Source organism: Gasterosteus aculeatus, chromosome X, assembly GCF_964276395.1.
Source record: "Gasterosteus aculeatus chromosome X, fGasAcu3.hap1.1, whole genome shotgun sequence".
Classification (NCBI taxonomy): Eukaryota; Metazoa; Chordata; class Actinopteri; order Perciformes; family Gasterosteidae; genus Gasterosteus; species Gasterosteus aculeatus.
Window position 1 is genome coordinate 7,275,761 of NC_135698.1, and position 17,541 is coordinate 7,293,301.

The following is a 17,541-nucleotide window of genomic DNA, read 5'->3' on the forward strand; positions in this document are numbered from 1 at the left end:
GTGTGGTACATTGAAATGAAAGTAAGTCATACAGCAGCACCCAGTGGACGAGTTTGGACATTGCTGTTTTTATTCAATTTTTTAAGTTGACAAAACAGTATGTGAAACAACATATTCCATATTTTGAAGAATCAACATGCCAATTTATTAGAATTAGTATGACTTATGAAATATATTGTTTGGGGTTTAATTTGAGGAGCCGGCCGTTGTCAATAAATAAGATTTATAATATATTGTTGATCGTAAGCATTAATGACTTATTACAGTGTATTACTGTAAGCGCCCTATAAAATACACAGGATGAAAGAAACCGCATCCTCTAATACTTATTGATTTATACTACTAGCATTAACTGCATGCCTAATAGATATACTTTCCTCCGATTTGTTCAAGAGCTCATACTGTACATTTTAGTAACAGCTCTGGAAAGCTTCATTAGGGTCTCTGCACGATGTAAGAAATGGAATCTAGAGGCCGTTTCCTGCTTGTGTCAACACACGTGTTCTACACAATTACTCTGGGATTAACATGGGACAGATGACGTGCTGCCAAACGTTTCCAAGCGTATTTAGTTGATGGTATCACTAGTTTGATGGTTGTACTCGGGAATATCAACGTGAGGTATTCTTTTCCCACATCTTGAAGGGGTGAAGACCCTTCAGCGGCCACTAATGACCTTTAAGAGCACAGCTGGAGTGGAAGCGTGGTTTTGTAACAGTGTTCAATGCAGTACGTTTTAGACTGAGGTCCTTTTACAGTCTGTGAACACTGGTACAACACCAACAACGTGTGATGGAACTAAAGAAACAACATCTTCTCCGTCTCGTTAGGGTCATGATGGGTTACTGCAGGTCCGCTGGTTGTGGGGTTCAATTCCTTGACATGGATCAGATGTAGTAAAAAGCAAACTAATATCTGAGCTAAAGAATAACTAAGGTATCGGCACTTGGTCAAGGCATTTAGAATTGGGGATGGTATGTTATTGGCATGTCAACACCACTGCTCAAACTGACCACACAGGAAACATCTGGATTCCAAGCTGTGCGACAGTGTGACGCCTTCTGTCACGCTCACAGAAAGGCTACTAGCACGACAACTACGCAAACACATGCTACCTTTCACGTTACACACACACGCAGGTTTGTCCTTGGCTCTGCTCTCACTTTTCCAACATTGCTGAATTGACGCTACAAATGGAAGGTGTTTCTCTGATCATTCCCTACAGTGCGTGCTATGACACAACAATCACAACCTTAAATTGGTTGTCTACCTAATGCAAAATGTGGACAACCCCAGTAACTGATTACATGACCTGTAACTTAAAATGCGTCAACTATCCTTCCATCAGTTCCAGGTCAAGGTGGAAAGAAACAAAACACAAAAGGTCACGTCACTCCAATCTCACAAGAACGCACATCGATAACAGTCATCATGGCGAGAAGATATTCCTGACCTCTGCTTGTTGGTGATACATTCAGGTTTGTTTAACAGTGTGCACGAGTAACTTCCTGCTTTCTCAAAACACCCGATTGACAATAGCGACATCATCACCGGGGGGCCGAGTGTGCTTGGTTCTTCTGCCCGGTCCTTTGTCTGTCTCCGGATGCGGGAGTGCCTCCGTCTCCCTGTGGTGCTGAGCGGGGCACCGTCGCCTCCCAGTCGGACCTAACGCATCCGGTAGTCGTGGGATATGGCCGCTTCGCACAGCTGCCCCTTGAAATCCAGCTCGAACGTAAAGTCCAAGTCGCGCTGCAGGTCAAAGAGAGGAAAGAAAAGAAAGATGGGTGTCAGGCAGGGGGGGGGGGGGGGGGGTCATAAGCCAATACATGGCACGAACACAAGCTCAAATAATACAGTAAAACACTCGTTGCATTTGTTGTTGTGATTCCACAGCGCACACTACGCATGAGGAGCATCACACTGAACCGTACTCACAATGTTTTTCTCATTGGGCTTCATGTCAATGGTGCCGACGATCTCCTCTCCTCTCCGCACCGTCAGATAGTCCTCCAGGTAAAACACCGTCTGCTTCCAGTGCGTGTATTGAGCATCTGGTGCTGGAACACACACACACGCACACAAGTCACATGACCACGCAGCATCATTCTCTCATAATTTGGTACAATACTGAGTAGACATTCAGCGAAATGGCAGCCAGCTGGCTGAGGAGTGCGCCACCTTTACAGCGTATGTGACGTGAATAAACAGAAGCTGAACAGATGAAGAGTTGGAGGCACTGAAGCGAGTCCGGCTGTGAAGCAATGGTGCAAAAAAATAGGATCCGCTTGTGTTCAAGAGTTGACGAGTGGAAGTAAAAGGCAGGAAATGCATGACTGCCTTCTTGACCTCCCCACGTCTGCTCGGGTCAATCTTCTTTCATCGCTTTGTATCTATTGCGCCACCCTATTTGCACTGGTCTCTCTCTCTCTCTCTGTCTCTGTCTCTCTGTCTGTGTGTGTGTGTGTGTGTGTGTGTGTGTGTACGCACAGCCAGATCAAATCCAACCACCCAAGCCCCAAAATCAGTGTAAGCATTTCTCAGTGCCCTGAACACTGCTCATTGCTTTACAGACCTCAAAGACCTCAAAAGTTCAGTGGCCTCTTAAATTGAATTTCCACCAGCTCGGTAGCATTGCCTTTAAAGAGGACACGTCACTGCGTCCATCGCTGGAAGGACGGGACAATCACCGTGGCTGCCGCACAGGCCGGGCTCTATCAAAAAGGGACACTGACGAGCTGCGATTCTAATGTAAATTCAGTAGTCGAAATCTCTACTGACCAGCATGCATTGCAACCTTGATCCGCTTGCTTTCCTTTCTTCAGAGTCTTTGTGTGTCTGGTGTGATGTGTGACAGCTGTGATGTGTCGCGCGGGGAATCGATTGCACGTTTGGCTCCCCGTGTGCAGGTTTAGATCTGTATCTTAACATTTCTCAAAATGTATCGTATATGAATATAGTTCTTAACAAAACGACGCAAACTTCTTATGATGCCATCATTTGATAAATAAAGGATTATCAGTACCAGAAGGCCAAAATATACATTATTCAAACCGACCTTTAGAGTGCTGTATTCTGCTTTACACATCATTTCAAAGCACAATATTTAGCACTACCACTAGAGGTCAGTCACACACTGATATCGACACGACTTCCCTCTGGTTCAGCTTGTCAACCGGCCTCATCTGAGTTGCTCTAACGCAAAGTGACAATGACACTTCTTGACCAATAGATGCCTTCAACGTCTCGACACGGACCACACGAGAGCATCTTGCTCCTCTTTGAATTCGGCCACTCAATCAATATTGCAAAGGTGTAGAGAACCTGTCCAACTGATGGTCTTTATTTTATCACTGTACCTATTTAACAATGTCAGATACGCTAGTGGCTTATTGGCACGTAAAGTGAAGTGTCCATTCTGCTGTGTCAGAATACAGAGATACTGAACTCGACCTCTTGGTGGCGCTATGTTGTTGCGGTCAGGGCTGATAACAGCACACACACACACACACACACACACACACACACACACACACACACAGATCCCTCTATGCAAAGTAAGAGAGAGTGTGAGGCATTTTACCGGTGGAGAAACCAGTCTTCTTGTGACACTTGGTGAACTCAATGTTAAAGTAGGTGACCAGAGCGTGGACGTAGTCGTTCCTCTGGATCTGCAGGCAGAATGCGGAGGTAAAAGAGAGGTCTTCAGTCTTCACTGTGTAGATGTCCACCTCCTGCAGGACAAAATGAATGGATCATTCTCAAATATCATGAGCACGTGAACAAAACTGACACTGTAAACCACCAGCCAAGCTAAAGTTTTCTGCCCGAGCTCAAGGTCTCGGGACTAAACCAAGCCAAGCTCCTAGCCAAGATCCTAATGAAAATGAGGAATCAGGCCAGTGGTGCGTCTAGATAAGACAAGCGTATGGTGGCTGGGGTGGTCCGGGGGCTCTAACTACCACGAGGCTCCAGGGGTTTTGTGAGCATGGCGAGCAACCTTGAGTCCGGTGACTTTAACAAGGTATCTGATAACCCGTCGTCCCCACTGGGGCCCCGTTCAGAGAAGAACAAGTTGTTCCAGACCCTGGTTTCCTTTTGGGTGAACGGCACTGCGCCAACATATCATGTAGCTGTAAACGGGGAGAAGCAGCCCACGTGAAAACACAGAGTACCCTTCAGGGTGCGCTAGTAGGCAGAGGTGTGATAACCATGTTTCATCTGCCTTAGACCGTATTAGACATTTACTGCTGGCTTTGATTGCTGGCATTAATAACAATGCAATATTATGTAAGGTGAGCTCCCCCCTGCTCTCTTTAGAAAATAACCACTCCCATGAACATATTTATCAGATATTTACTCATGCAGGATAAACTTCTCAAAGGTAAGACAGCAATATAATGCACGGCGTTTCAGGGAACAGAGGTCCTTGGTGTGCTCCTCCTCAGCTATACAGCTTTAATGAGGTCAGTCAGTAATCCATTTAAAGGCAATAAAGCTTGGCTTCTTTGTTTTTTCAAGACAAGCATTATTCCCATCAGCCCCATAGAGGTTTTGTATTTAACTCTCGTGAATGATCATTGTTGCTCGATTTGTGTGAAATCTCCCTGTACTTAGAATAATAGGCTGTCTCACATGAAAGAAAAGAAATGAGGGTTTGACGATCTGAAACACGGAGAAAGGAACCCTGATGTCAAGGTGTGATCACAAAGCAATTTTCACAGAGACAAAAGGTGAGACCGGGCAGATCCGTCCAATCTGTACCAGCGGGGAGAACGCCACTGTGACGAGGAGCGCAATTAGGAGGAGTAGCCGGTCGACGTGCACGGCACAGCAGCCTTATCGGTGTAATCCGCAGACAGACGGACATCACGTTTGCACTCGAACCTGCCCCGGCACGCCACACAGTGTGTTTAGCAATTAAGCCTCGATACTTAATCCCTTAATTACACAGTTAATGTGGGTGACTTACACCGCTGCAATCATGCTGGCAACTCCACATTATAGCTTAATAAGAACTATCCTACTCGGCAATGTCTTCTGCATATTCAATTCTGTTTGAATAGAGTAGTCTGCCATTAGTCGAGATATTTTACCAACCTTGATGAGGCAGGAGTTTGTCACAACCTGCTTGGCATTCACCACGTCCACCAGCGGCTCCCTCATGGCCACATTACGGATGCAGGTCATGTCAAAGCCATACACGTTCTCCCACCCTGGTAAATACAGCACGAGTTACTTTGCCAGCATGTCCTCTGTTATTCTTTGTGAAATGAAAACACATGATACAGTTTATTCTGGGAGGTTTGGGGGCAGGGTGGAGGAACAGTAGTCGTGGTTTTACTCGTTCCCAGGATAATTTGATACACGACCCCCCCAGGCCCCTCATTTTGACGAATGAAAATCACACAGCATCCAAGGATTGATTTGTAAACATGAGCCACGCTGAACGCGGGCCGGCAGTCTTCCCTTGAATATCCTCGCAGCTTCGGGTGAATTATCGCATGCATTATTCATTAAGCTCCTTAAGATAATGTGTGAGCAAACATCTCTATTGTGACCCAAAAGGAGAAAAGTACTTGAGAGCACAGAGACTTGTTTTGTGCTCTATTTGAATATCTTGCTGTCCACTCAACCAAGGCGCTTCTCAGCCCAGAGCAGGAATACTGCTCTTAGCGTGGAGGAGTGCTTTCCGATGGCCATTTCCAAATCAGCCTAAAGGTCATCTAGGCAGGCGGAGGAAATGCGTTCGGTCAATACATGCACTCGTCTCACCACTCGTCGCGATCCGTCTTGAACTTCAATTACAGTAATAATGGATTCCGGACCGCGGGGGGGAGGCTTTGCACAGCAGTGAGACGATGCAATGTGACTCTCCCACGGTGCAGTGTGGGTTTTTTCCTTGTTTCCCAGACGCGTGGGGAGGTGCGAGTTGGAGGCCCGTTGGCTTTTGTTCCGTTGTCATCCTGGTTGTGCGCTGGCGCTACACTGACTCCGGCAGATAAAAAAACAAATCAAACAACTTCTAAATCATCTGCAGAGCGGGAGAGGCATGAGGACGCCTGCACATCCGCGGTCCACCTACGACGCAGAGACACGATCCTGGACGCGTGTGTCCTTCCAGGTAAAACACACAAACAGCCTCAATTGCACACGCTGAACTCACAATGTATTTTGAAGTCTTTGTACTGCCTGTCCTCAATGGCCACCACGTACAGAGAGGCCCGATCAGGGAACATTAATCCACCGGGTTTCTGTTTGACAAACGGGGGGGGGGCAGAGAAATAACTGTGCAATTAATCCCCAACACATTAGAAAAGGTCGACATTACAGCAGCGGTGACATTTTAATTCCTCAGCCAAGTACAACCTTAAATTATTGAGAGGCTATTTTTTTTCCCTCCAAGCGCGAACAAGGTATATAGCTGTTATTTTCAATTACAAATAATTACAAATAATTAACAATAATTTAACGGATTTAATGAACAGTCCTGCAAACATCGAATGCTTCTTATTAATATAATATGTTTCCCTTGCTTGTATTCATTCTGTTGATGTCGTAATGCTCTTTGCATTGTGTGAGTGTACTACATTTAAAAGGGGCTGAATACAAGATTGGAAACATTTCTATTGACTCTCAACTGCCGTCAACATTGCGACGGCGTCAAGGAGTCGGCGCCTCGCAGCCGACGGGAAAAGCGCGTTTAGCTGAGGCAGAATCGCAGAGTGGTACCCGTTGGTCGGGACGGATGTAACTGCTGTATGAGAGCTCACATGCACTGACGGGCTCTGAGAGCCGACACACACGGAGAGGCAGCGACTTTATTCTCTGCTCAAGTAGACGTCAGACGTGCTTATACAGCCAATTGCTGCTATATTAATTCGCTCAATCCTGTGTGATAATAACATAATAATTCATTTATAAATTTAAGGGAGATCATTTTGAGGGGTCGCAAGGTGACAAGAAGACTTTGGATGACAATTTGTTAAGATGATTATGTTTCTTAATGAAGGGCTGAAATACTGTTAGTCACTGATTTTATTCTGATAGCGGTGGATTTAATTTTGACTGTTATTAGATCATCAGTTCATTTCTTCAAACAATACTCCAGTGATATGAGATACTGCAACTAGCATTATTATTATTTGGCTATACACACATCGAGAAACACTCCACACATCCTACCAGCCACTTGTCTCTGGCAAAGATGACGGTGTTCAGCATGGATTCGTAGAAGAGGCAGTAGCCCATCCACTCAGATATTATGATGTCCACCTTGTCAACAGGAAGCTCCACCTCCTCCACCTTGCCTTTGAAGATGGTGATCACTGCAACAGACGGGATATCTTTTAGGTCATAAATCAACAAAACTGTATTTTGGTGTTCAGAAAAGTGTCGGCCTCGTGCAGCCTCAGCATCCCTCCCCCTTTATCCTACAGCGAGATGGAGTGTGTGCATGTTTAATCATTTATTGTTCAATTAAAATGAAGTATCACCTGATATGTAGGACAAGTTGAATTTAGATTTAGGTCTCAATCCATCAATTATGCATACACAGTATGTGACACTATTCTGTCACTGCGTGCAAGAAATGAGCTGCTGCGACAGAAAGAAACAAGGATATAAAGTATTTGCTGCCATGGCGGTCATGGTGGTGTTATGGAAACCAGGAGTGGAGGATTGCCCTCCCACAGATGAGCTGACTATGGCTTATTATTGAACTCCCTGTTGAAACAATGTGGCATATACAGAATGACATGCAAACATGCTGCTGATCCAGATCTTCCCACTTGAATCTAAGTGAGAGAACCTGAGAGCAACCCTTCCAATTACTTGTGCTTACTTGGTATTCATGGGCTTTACAGGCAGAACATTGGCTGGCAGGCTGTTTTATGAAGTTATCTTTTGCACAGTCAGTAGCTTGGGAGTATTTTTTCAGAGGTTACAGAGACATTATGATTTAAAACACATGCTTTGAAGTTGCATGAATTGGCAGCATGTTTGTGTGAATGAATATGAATGAGCTGGCCCGATGCGCTGTGCAGTAATGAACACAAAATCCCTCTCTCCTTATCCTCATGCGTATCTGCCAGCCTTCCCTCCCTGCCGCTCATTCACTATGTCTGTCACGACTGTAACCTAGTCTGTTGCTTCCTTCTCTGCAGCAGAATGGAGGAGGGGTTGAGGGTGGGCAGGTGTGGGGGGGGGGGGTCTTACCACTGTCCAGGTGATTGGACTTGATGATCCTCTCTGAGTACTCGGATATACTGGAACATTCAATCTGGCACGAAGATTAAGAGAATAATGGTTAAATGAGAATAGAAAGGACCGATGCTTTAAGGAAATGTCTCCGACGAGTACAGTTACATTAATGTGGATTTAAGAGTTTAAACGGGAGGATTATTGGTGTCAGTATGAATCAACCACATACATCTGGCTCCGGTTGAATGGGAGACTCAAGGAGCATCCAGAGCACATTCCATCATCACTGTTACACACTGCTTTGCGTTGTTTGAATCCTCAATTTCCACCTTTATCTAGATGTTTTGTTACATTTGGGTCAACAAATTAGGTGGAAAGGAAAAGAAAAAAAAACGTTTTGCTTCACAAAATAGTTTTCTCGCTTTTAGTCGGATGTTTTTCTAATTGGGAACTAACAGATTAGGGTCATGAGAGGCTGCGAGTCTAACAGATTGGAAACCAATATCTAACAGCGGTGGGAAACGTACTCTCCACCACTGCTAAAGATAATGTTTTAATATATCACCAAGATGATTCACATATTTTCTTCTTAGAAGATGGAAGAGCGACGACTCGTTGTTGATCCGGCTGCTCCATCTATCCAGGGATTTATCACAATGAAATTCTAATACTCGTTGGAGTAGAGACAGGTCTCATAGCACATGGTGAATTTATCTCCGTAGCAAACAAGCTCATCTTTGCTTATAACCTCTATTTGGGCATCCTTTGCAGTCCTGAATGCCACAGCGCTTGCAAACAGATTTGAAAGTGGAGATCTGGGTAGATGGGTCTCTGGGGAGAAATGTCAGTGGTCAGCACTGATGTCTCCTCATAGAAAGAATGTCCTGGGTCCAAAACCACTCAGAAGCCTTTCTATGTGCAGACTGCATGTTCTCCCCGTGCCTGTCCAAGCTTCTCTGGGTACTCCGGCTTTGCAGGGGTTAGTTGGCGACTCCGCTTTGCCCCTGTGAATGTGTGAGTGAAGGATTGTTTGTCTCTGTCGGCCTCGTCTCTCGCTCAATGTTCGCATGGATTGACTCCAGCCCCCCCGCGAATAAGCGGATAAGAAAACTGATTCTATTTCACAAAATAAGCCCGGCAGCAGAAGCTAACAAGGGAGGGTTCATCCTCATTGTGCACTGAGGTCAATTTAGCTTTGCAAGGGGTGTCTGAGGTTGTGGAAGATCAAACAATAAGCCGGGAAGGAATTTGCAAGGTGACCTGTGACGCTGCCGGGGCGTCTTGCTTTAAGTAATTGGGGTGAAGATTAGTCACTACGCGGCTGGACGCAGTCGTTTAGCTCCAGTTCCACTTCTAGTTTTATTAGTCTTTTGACATTTTAAATTCTTTTAACTCATCCTCCACACCTACGCCTTTTTTCTCCCCTCCTCCCGGAACACCCATATCCGTCACATTTTGCAAAATGTGTTTTCCATCAGAAACATTTTGTACTTCCTTCACCCACTAATGGCTGATTCTTCGAGGTGCCAGCAACAGCAGAGATGTAACATAATAAAGCCTTCTTCATTCATCAGGATAAACCCTCTCGGAACTTCTGGAAAGCAACCCTCTAACAGCATGAGAACATAAATCAGGAGGAGGCATTTGTCAATACTGCTCTCTTTTCAGCATCGGGGAGTCCGGGCGTATAGATTTCCAGTGAGCCCTTTTCCACCTCCCCGGGGACTGGGATTTGTCAGAAATGTGCAAACTTATTCCTGCTGCGGGGAGATCCATCTGTTTGCAATAAAGCAGGCAACTCCCGAATGAACTCTTGGTGCTGTGAATTGTAAAACAAAAAAAGAGAAGAAAAAAAAGAGCCAACCCACGCCGGGAGGAGGCTGAAAAAGCACTCAGCTGTTCCATCAGACTCCCATAGAGAATTAAGTTGCTGTTTTTAGTGGCAGGGAAGTGGTTGTACTGTATAGCTGCACACCAAAGATGGACAAATAAGGATGTATGTGTTTGTCCTGTTGTCATAGCGTAACCCTGGCTTCTATAGCCGAGGTCTTCTGTTTGCACCGCTCAGGGTGCTTGAGCTTTGACACTTGACCAGCCCTCCCCGGTCCGGGAGGCCGGGCAGGGAAGTGCCGTTGCCACTCAGTGGAGTGCTGGTCAAGAGGCTGCTGATGGCACCCACCCGCCCACTAGAAACCGGACTGTTTCAATGTGGCACCAGCTGCGATAACAGCGGCCAGCCTCCTAACCAGCAAACGATTCCTCGTCCACGCGTCCATCAGAGTCGCGCTCCAGCGAGAGCACGGAGGCCTCCAGGCGCGTTCGCGGTCAACACACCTTCACGCGTTTGGCCCCTATTAATGTGTATGACGTAGTTGTTGAATCTAAACTATTCTCTCTCTAACTGGCTTCATCATTTCATATCCTTTTTTTATAAGGCAGATATCGCATTTTCAATTGCAATACAAAGAGCATTCACCTCAGTTTCACTCATGCATGAGATGCATCATTTATTGACTCTGTGTGATCCAAGGCTGGATGAGATCCTCCCACTGTGCTGTGAATCCTAAACATATCAGGGCGCCCATTAAAGCCCCGTTCCACCATGGTTTTCCTTCAGTTTTGGGTGTTTGGTCCCTGACAGATCTGCTTGCAGCTCCAGTCTACATTGACCCTCGGTGACTACATGCCGTGTAGACGGTTTACAATCTGCTTGCGTGGGCTGATGGACTGAAGCTGCTGTCCATAGTTTAATATCAGGAATTATTCAAGTATATGGACTAATTGCACTCTTTTTTTTGTTAAACTTGCTGCTGTTTGTTTAAAATCTTGAATATTGCTCTCCTGCCAGTGCCTGCTCTTTTAAAGCTGATATTTACTTTAACATCAATTAAAAAAAACAACGAAATTTTATCACCATTCAACATTATCACGAGCATCCAAGTCATAGGTGAACTAAATCCCCCACATTTTAGCCCCCCTTATGTTGATACCGCTTTTCCAGACGGGCGAGAGTAAAGCAAGTATGTGGCGCAGCATGAAGCATACCAAGAGAGGAATAAAAGGAACTGACTGAGACCGCACGAGGGAGGGAAAACAAATATGGAATACGAGGCAAAGTCACGCGTAAACACATTGTTTCAAACAGTAACTCAGATGAAGTCTCCCGGCAGTTCCAGTTGTGCCGTGACTACCAATCAGTTCTGCACACAACAACAGAAAGAGCTCTCTAAATGCCTCTCGACCTCCCTGAGCGGCAACACTCCTTCGTCACCTGCCGTTCAGAATAGATATTCCTCCAAAGACTCTAAGCGGCCCGACGTTCTTAACACATCTTACCCCGTACACGTGCTTCGCCCCCGCCTTGGCCGCGAACATGGACAGAATCCCCGTCCCGCTGCCGACGTCCAGCACGATTTTGTCCTTGAAGGCGTGCTTGTTGTGATACATGGAGTTCCTGTAGGTGAGCGTCCTCACTTCGTCCTTCAGCATTTCCTGGTTAACCACACGACAGATCGTTTGAGGAGGAGGTTGACACAGATAAGCCACGCGCAGGTGCGAAAATGTGATGGGTTGAATTTTAAACAATGGCTGAACATGGCGGTCTGGATTTGCTGCGATACCTGCCGTGGAGCGGTTCAAATAGCACACAGCCTTCGCCCCATCTGACACAATATTGCGTCTTCGCCGTGTGGCTCTATATTAAAATCCATGGTTGCTGTCACCGAATTATCCCCATGAGGCTCCAGATTCAGTCCATCGCCATTTCTTCCCACGTGCATCCATGGACGTTCCAGGAAGAAATGCATCTGGCCTACTAACTAACATTATAGATTCATCTGACATATTTCCCCAATTCAATGCAATTCATAATTTCATCCATGAAAGGATATGAGATACATGGAGACATATTTTTCTTAAAAATGACAAATATATAAAGAAGGTCGCACAAAGCCTCAACCATTCGGCGTCAAGCTTAGACCTTAAAGCAGAGCCAAGCTTTGCTTAAGGGAGACATTTCTCCCAGAAAGGGTTCAGATCTCATGTCCTTTGATGGGATTGGCTGACTGTAACCCAAACCATGGTTCTAACCTTGTATGACATGAAGCATCTAGTTGTTATAGGTTGTTGGGGCAGTCTGGGGCAGGAGGAAGCTGAGAGACTCAGTTTCATTTTTTTAAATGTTACATGTGATCACTAAAAAGTCCAATGGGAGACCTCTGAAATGATGACGGCTAAGAAGAGTAAAAGAAAGAAGGAGAAGCAAACGTCATGGACAAACAACATAGAGACCAATTTTAGCCGAGCGGCAGCAACTATGAGGGCCAGCTGATGGCTTCTGCCCGGCCGCTGTCGATAATAATCATTCTGTCTGGCGTTCTGTGCTTTTGTAACGTTACTTTGGTTTTTGCTGTTACTTAAAACAACGTCTCACTGAGGTGGGGTTTCTTCTGCCTGATTTGTCTTTTTAATCCTCAGACCGAATGTGTACTGCGAGCTTTGGCCAAAATCCGTGTGAAGACAATTTGGACTGAGCATCCTCAATGGAAATATGTGAATGTGTTGTAACCATTAATAGTGTAATTGGGAAACGCATAAGTGTGTTTATTATCAATTATAGATACGGCCTTGCAAAAAAGTCAGTAAGTCGAAAGCAACTGTTTTATGATACTTTATGATTCTCTATTTATATACATGCTTTGGCTGATGCAAAATATAAAGCAGACTTCCTACTAAACATCTGTGTTGTCCCTTTTGGTTTCTTCTCGTATTTTACTTTATTTCAGTCTTAGTCAAGCTGCAACAGTGAAAAAGGTTTTTTTGCAGCACCTAAAAGTTGTAATGCACTGCAGTATAAATATATATAATATGAGTTTGTTGTTAACGATTTATTCATGACTTTATATGCAAGAATTTGCAAATAAATACCGAGCTGGGTTTACCGTTTTTGTACTCATTTTTCAAGGGTGAGTATTAACTGCACTGCAAGAGTGAGACCGATGTCCTGATGCCTGAGATGGAAATACAATCAGGACTGTGCAAACTAAACATTTTGTTCCCACCTTTTGGTCCAGAGACTATTTCCTCAAAATGCATGTCTCACATCTGGCTAATTAACACAAGAACAAGAAAAGAGGTTTAAAAAACCCTGCGTACCTCATGTATACCAAAGTGGGCATAAGAGTCAAAGTAGTAGTCTCGCGAGGTCATGTCCTCTGGGCTGAGGAACTTAGACGTCTTCCCCCGCCCGGCACAACTAGAAAGGCTGGCAGCGTGCGGCGTGTGTGGAGGCAGAGGAGACCGCGAGGCCTGCTGGATGGAAGGCACCGGCTTGGGCAGCGAGGTGGGCTGCGCCGACTGGGATGGAATTACGCGGACGGGCCGAGGTGGTGGCTGCTAAAAAGAGAGGAATAAATCGGGAAAAAAAAACATGCAATTGAGGCAGAGGACTCAGAGCGGATGCACGGATGCAGCAGCTCCTTTGCCCGACGTGGTGCGGGGTGCGGTCTTGTCTCGCCGTCCGTTTCCCTTAATCATTTTGTCTGCTGTCATCTGTCTCAGCTCAACCGTGGAGTGGAGAAGATCTATCGACTCGTAGACACGGTGATGCTCTGAACACTGAGGAGAAGTCAGCCGGCGTGTCAACAGAAGGCGGAGATGAGGAGAAGGCTCTGTTCTGCACAGACGGTGCACTCGTAATGCCCCGATAATCACCTCCGAGGCCAGCTGGGAAGATCTGGCTGCCGTGTGAGTGTGTATGGGTTTGTGTGTGTATGAAGTAACGGCCTCCCATGATCTCAGGTTTGAGCCAGAAGGTTCTGGCGTTTTTACTCATTCCAACAATAAAGGATAAATAGTTGGCGAGGTGGATGAATTTTTTTTTCTGCTTTGTTGAGGTGATGAGATGTACGTCCAGCTATGATTCGAAGCAATTTCAGTTAAATGTTCTAATTAGAACTTTACTTCACTCATGTGTCCTTTAACATAATGTATGAGGATAACGGATGAGGTCACACTGTGACTTACAGCAACAGCGCTGTGTGGAACATGGATCTTGTGGAATTAAAGCAAGATATCCATCGGTGACATCAATTTTTCCTTGTTTGAGGGAGTCAATCATGCTCCTCCTTCCTGTATCTTTCCCTTTCAGATGGCCATCATATTTATCTTTGTCCTCTCGCTTCCTGCTGCGTGTAAATGCCAGGGACACAGTGACAGCTCACACAGTTGCACTAAAGCATATAAGGACTTAACCAACGGTTTGTGACTGGAGGGTTGTCAGGTCAGCTGGGATTAGTCGGATGTATGTCGAACACGAAAAGCTGCACTTGCCCCGCCCTCATATCCACCGCACAGGCACCCTTGAGCAAGACCCCGACTGCTCCAGTGATGCTCATGGTCATGATCGGAATGATCAGTGAGCTCCTGGAAAAGAGAGCATGGCTGTGGACTCTCGTGCACTGTGAATGAGAGCTCATTTCATAGCTACCAGTTAGCCTTCTGCTACCATACGTGTTGAGTGCCAGTCTACTTGCTGCAGCTGCCACATCCACACGCCATTTACCGAATAGATGCTTTAATCCCTAATTTAAATTTAAATTCGCATTTGCACAACGTGTCATCAAGGACACTTAACTGTAACTGTTGGAAGTATTATTTCATTTGTATAATCTGAAATGACTATTGTTTCTATTTAGCCACTGCCCTGCAGTCATGTGGTTCCCGTCACAAGAGGCGCAAACTCCTAAATAATGCAGAAAACAAATTAAAACACAGGTAGACAAAACGCAGGATGTGTTCAAGAGCCGTCTCCAAGCAATCCAATAGTCAATACCTACAAGCCGGGGCCAAATAAGCGGTCATTACGGCCACCAAAGAAAGATTAAAATAGATTTTGGGTGCAGTACGTTCAGAGGAGAACAGCTGCAGTGAGTGTAACTGAGACACACAGGGTTACAATATATTTCAGATTGGTTCTCACCACCACGGAGGTGAGAATTGTTATTTGAGAAGGACATTCAATTGGCACTTTTGTCTTTGTACTTGTTTGGCTGTTGAAGATGGTTGTTAGTCTGGAAGTCAGTGATAACGTCTGTAAGGGGATATGTGTGAAATGCTCTATAGGAAATTGGTGTTTTAATGCATATCCAGAAATAAAACTGACTGGATAGATGACTTAAAGGCGATAATGACCTATAGCAGGAAGGGCTTTTGACTGTGATAGAGTCAAAAGGAAATCAGAATCAATGTCAGGGAAGACAATCTGTTTGGTCCTCTGCCATTACGGCACTTAGGTGCCTCTGAGACACACGTTCCAAAACAGCAGCGAGCAGAGGAAGGCAGAGATCCATCCATCCATCCAGCGTCCTCTTATCGCAATGTATCAGGTGCCTGCTGCACTGACACATTGGTGCATCAACAAAAAGTGTTTATCCTCTCCCCCCCGGAGGAAGTTGCTTTGAGCTAACCTTTTTTGATGCGTAATCATAAAAGCAACACAAGGCCGTCTCTAACTTCACAGGGTGTTTGGATCTTTTCAGCATTTTGTATCTGCACTGCTCCCTTAGCAGTCACATGGGGAATCCAGATGTGGCATTGCACCTAAGAAACCATTGTTTTTTTACCTTAAAAACATGAATCCGTCACGTTATGTGCATTTTTGAGGCGGCCCCAAATGGTACTATTTCCTGCATCCTTGGGATCCCCATTGGAGGGCCCAACCAGGAAGAAAATAATGTAGACAGGTCACATCAAGGTGACATCGAGTCTTCGGCTCAGCCTACTTTTTTTTTTTCACCGGAAGCTGCTCCAAACGTCTCAGTGGACTTCGGGCGGTTCGGTCTGCTCTGCCAGGCGCTGCAGCACCTTGGACAGCGCCGCGCAGCATCACCACCCTCACAGCATCGTCCTCCCTTAAACGGGACATTTCCACGCGATTGCATTGAACATTGTATATTTAGATGACAAAGTGGGGCATAAGAGGGAGGAGGGAAGGACAGATCCAGCGTCCCGTCCACTGTCCTTTCTCACATTAAAAGTGAGATCACAGCGCGGATCACTCTAATCTTTGGAGCTAAAGGGTTAAAAATAGAGAACATTATAATTAAGCATTATTCTTGTGTACTAAAAAAAATGGTCACTCGCACGTGCGTCTCTGCGGAGATATGAACACCCTTGGGACGAAGCCTATACTGATACACTCGGACTGCTGTCTCTCTATCCGGACCAAATCCGCATTCTGTCCGGGATGCAACTTACTACTTAAAGGCAAACCCGCTGCCAGAGCGCTCTCGTTTCTGTCTTTTGAAACGCACAAGGTGTCTCTCCCACACTCACCTCAGTGCTCTCTGACTCCGCCATTTTTCTCCTGAGCAGCATGCAGCGGGACGAGTGTTTGATTCCCATGGGAGCCGGAGAGAAGGACGCGCTGGAACTTAATAGAAAGTACGCGTTATATGCGCCCCGGCGATTTCCTCCTCGGTTCTGTGTCGTTCAACAGCACTTGCCATTCACGTCCCAAACTGCAGTGTTCTTTGGTAATTCTAACACCTGGGATAAGATGCGAAAGTGCACGAGGTGCCGGAAGAAATGCGGCCGCTGTCACCGTCGAGCGCAGCGGATTCCATCACGCAAAAGTTTGAGGTCCAGCGGTGCGCATTCCTGGGCGGCATTGGAGAAAAAAGGCACCGTTTGGCATCAGAAACCAGGCTGATAAAAAGCCGTGACATGCAGTTCCCGGTGACGCAGACGCGCGCATCGGAAGATTGCAGCAGCAAAAAGCGGCCGATTGTCACAAAAACACCGCTTTAAGTCGCAGTTTGATTGATTCCTCTCCCGCGTTTCTAAAAATAGAAACCGCGCACGCCGCTGCCTCGCAGTGAGCCTGTGTGTTGCACGGAAATCCGATGCCTCCTAAAACGTGCCCACGAATATCGTGTCACCACGGGCTACTCATAACGGCCCACTGATCTTTTGCGTGCGAGCAATTTCTCTGCGATCCAGATGTTTGCTCCCGTCGTTCTGCTGTCCGTCGTGGCCGAGTGCTGAACGCTGACTGCCCAGAGAAAGTTGGAGTTTGGTTGACTCCCTGTTGAAGAGCTAGGACGCTCTGTGCTCAGGTTACACACACTCACACACACACACACACACGGGCAGGGAGAGAGATAGCGTGAGGAAGTGACCAGGGGCAGTGTCGCAGCAGGCTGCTGTTTAATGCTTCACCTGCTCCGTTCTGTCCAGTGATGCAGCAGAACATCTGCAAAAGAACACACATTCAAATGAATACACAATTTGCCTGCCTCTCTTAGCTGTTAGACACCCCATTAAAAGTAATTCTTTTTTTTA

At 45.9% G+C, this 17,541-nt stretch overlaps 1 protein-coding gene across 2 annotated transcripts; it reads right to left on the bottom strand.

Annotated features, from left to right (window-relative positions):
- Positions 1-52: 52 nt before the first annotated feature.
- On the bottom strand, positions 53-17,256 carry LOC120809351 (protein arginine N-methyltransferase 8-B). Of its 2 annotated transcripts, none has more exons than XM_078082020.1 (10): positions 16,534-17,256; positions 13,354-13,593; positions 11,536-11,691; positions 8,215-8,278; positions 7,183-7,325; positions 6,164-6,251; positions 5,098-5,213; positions 3,581-3,731; positions 1,936-2,057; positions 53-1,749 (listed from the first exon to the last, which is right to left on the bottom strand). In XM_078082020.1, exons 1-10 carry the CDS (start codon positions 16,600-16,602, stop codon positions 1,666-1,668), a joined length of 1,233 nt encoding a protein of 410 aa, XP_077938146.1. In that variant the 5' UTR covers positions 16,603-17,256; the 3' UTR covers positions 53-1,665. The 2 variants fall into 2 exon arrangements, with proteins under 2 accessions (XP_077938146.1, XP_077938147.1); XM_078082021.1 differs by having other exon boundaries at positions 13,354-13,590; positions 16,534-17,010.
- Positions 17,257-17,541: the final 285 nt, after the last annotated feature.

Bases quoted from the DNA above. Each gene is read 5' to 3' on its own strand.
- LOC120809351 (XM_078082020.1), bottom strand. From the start codon at position 16,602: ATGGGAATCAAACACTCGTCCCGCTGCATGCTGCTCAGGAGAAAAATG. The intron at 11,692-13,353 runs GTACGCAGGGTT...GTGGTTAACCAG, and splicing joins CCCACTTTGGTATACATGAG to GAAATGCTGAAGGACGAAGT. The intron at 5,214-6,163 runs GTGAGTTCAGCG...TGTATTTACCAG, and splicing joins CAAAGACTTCAAAATACATT to GGTGGGAGAACGTGTATGGC.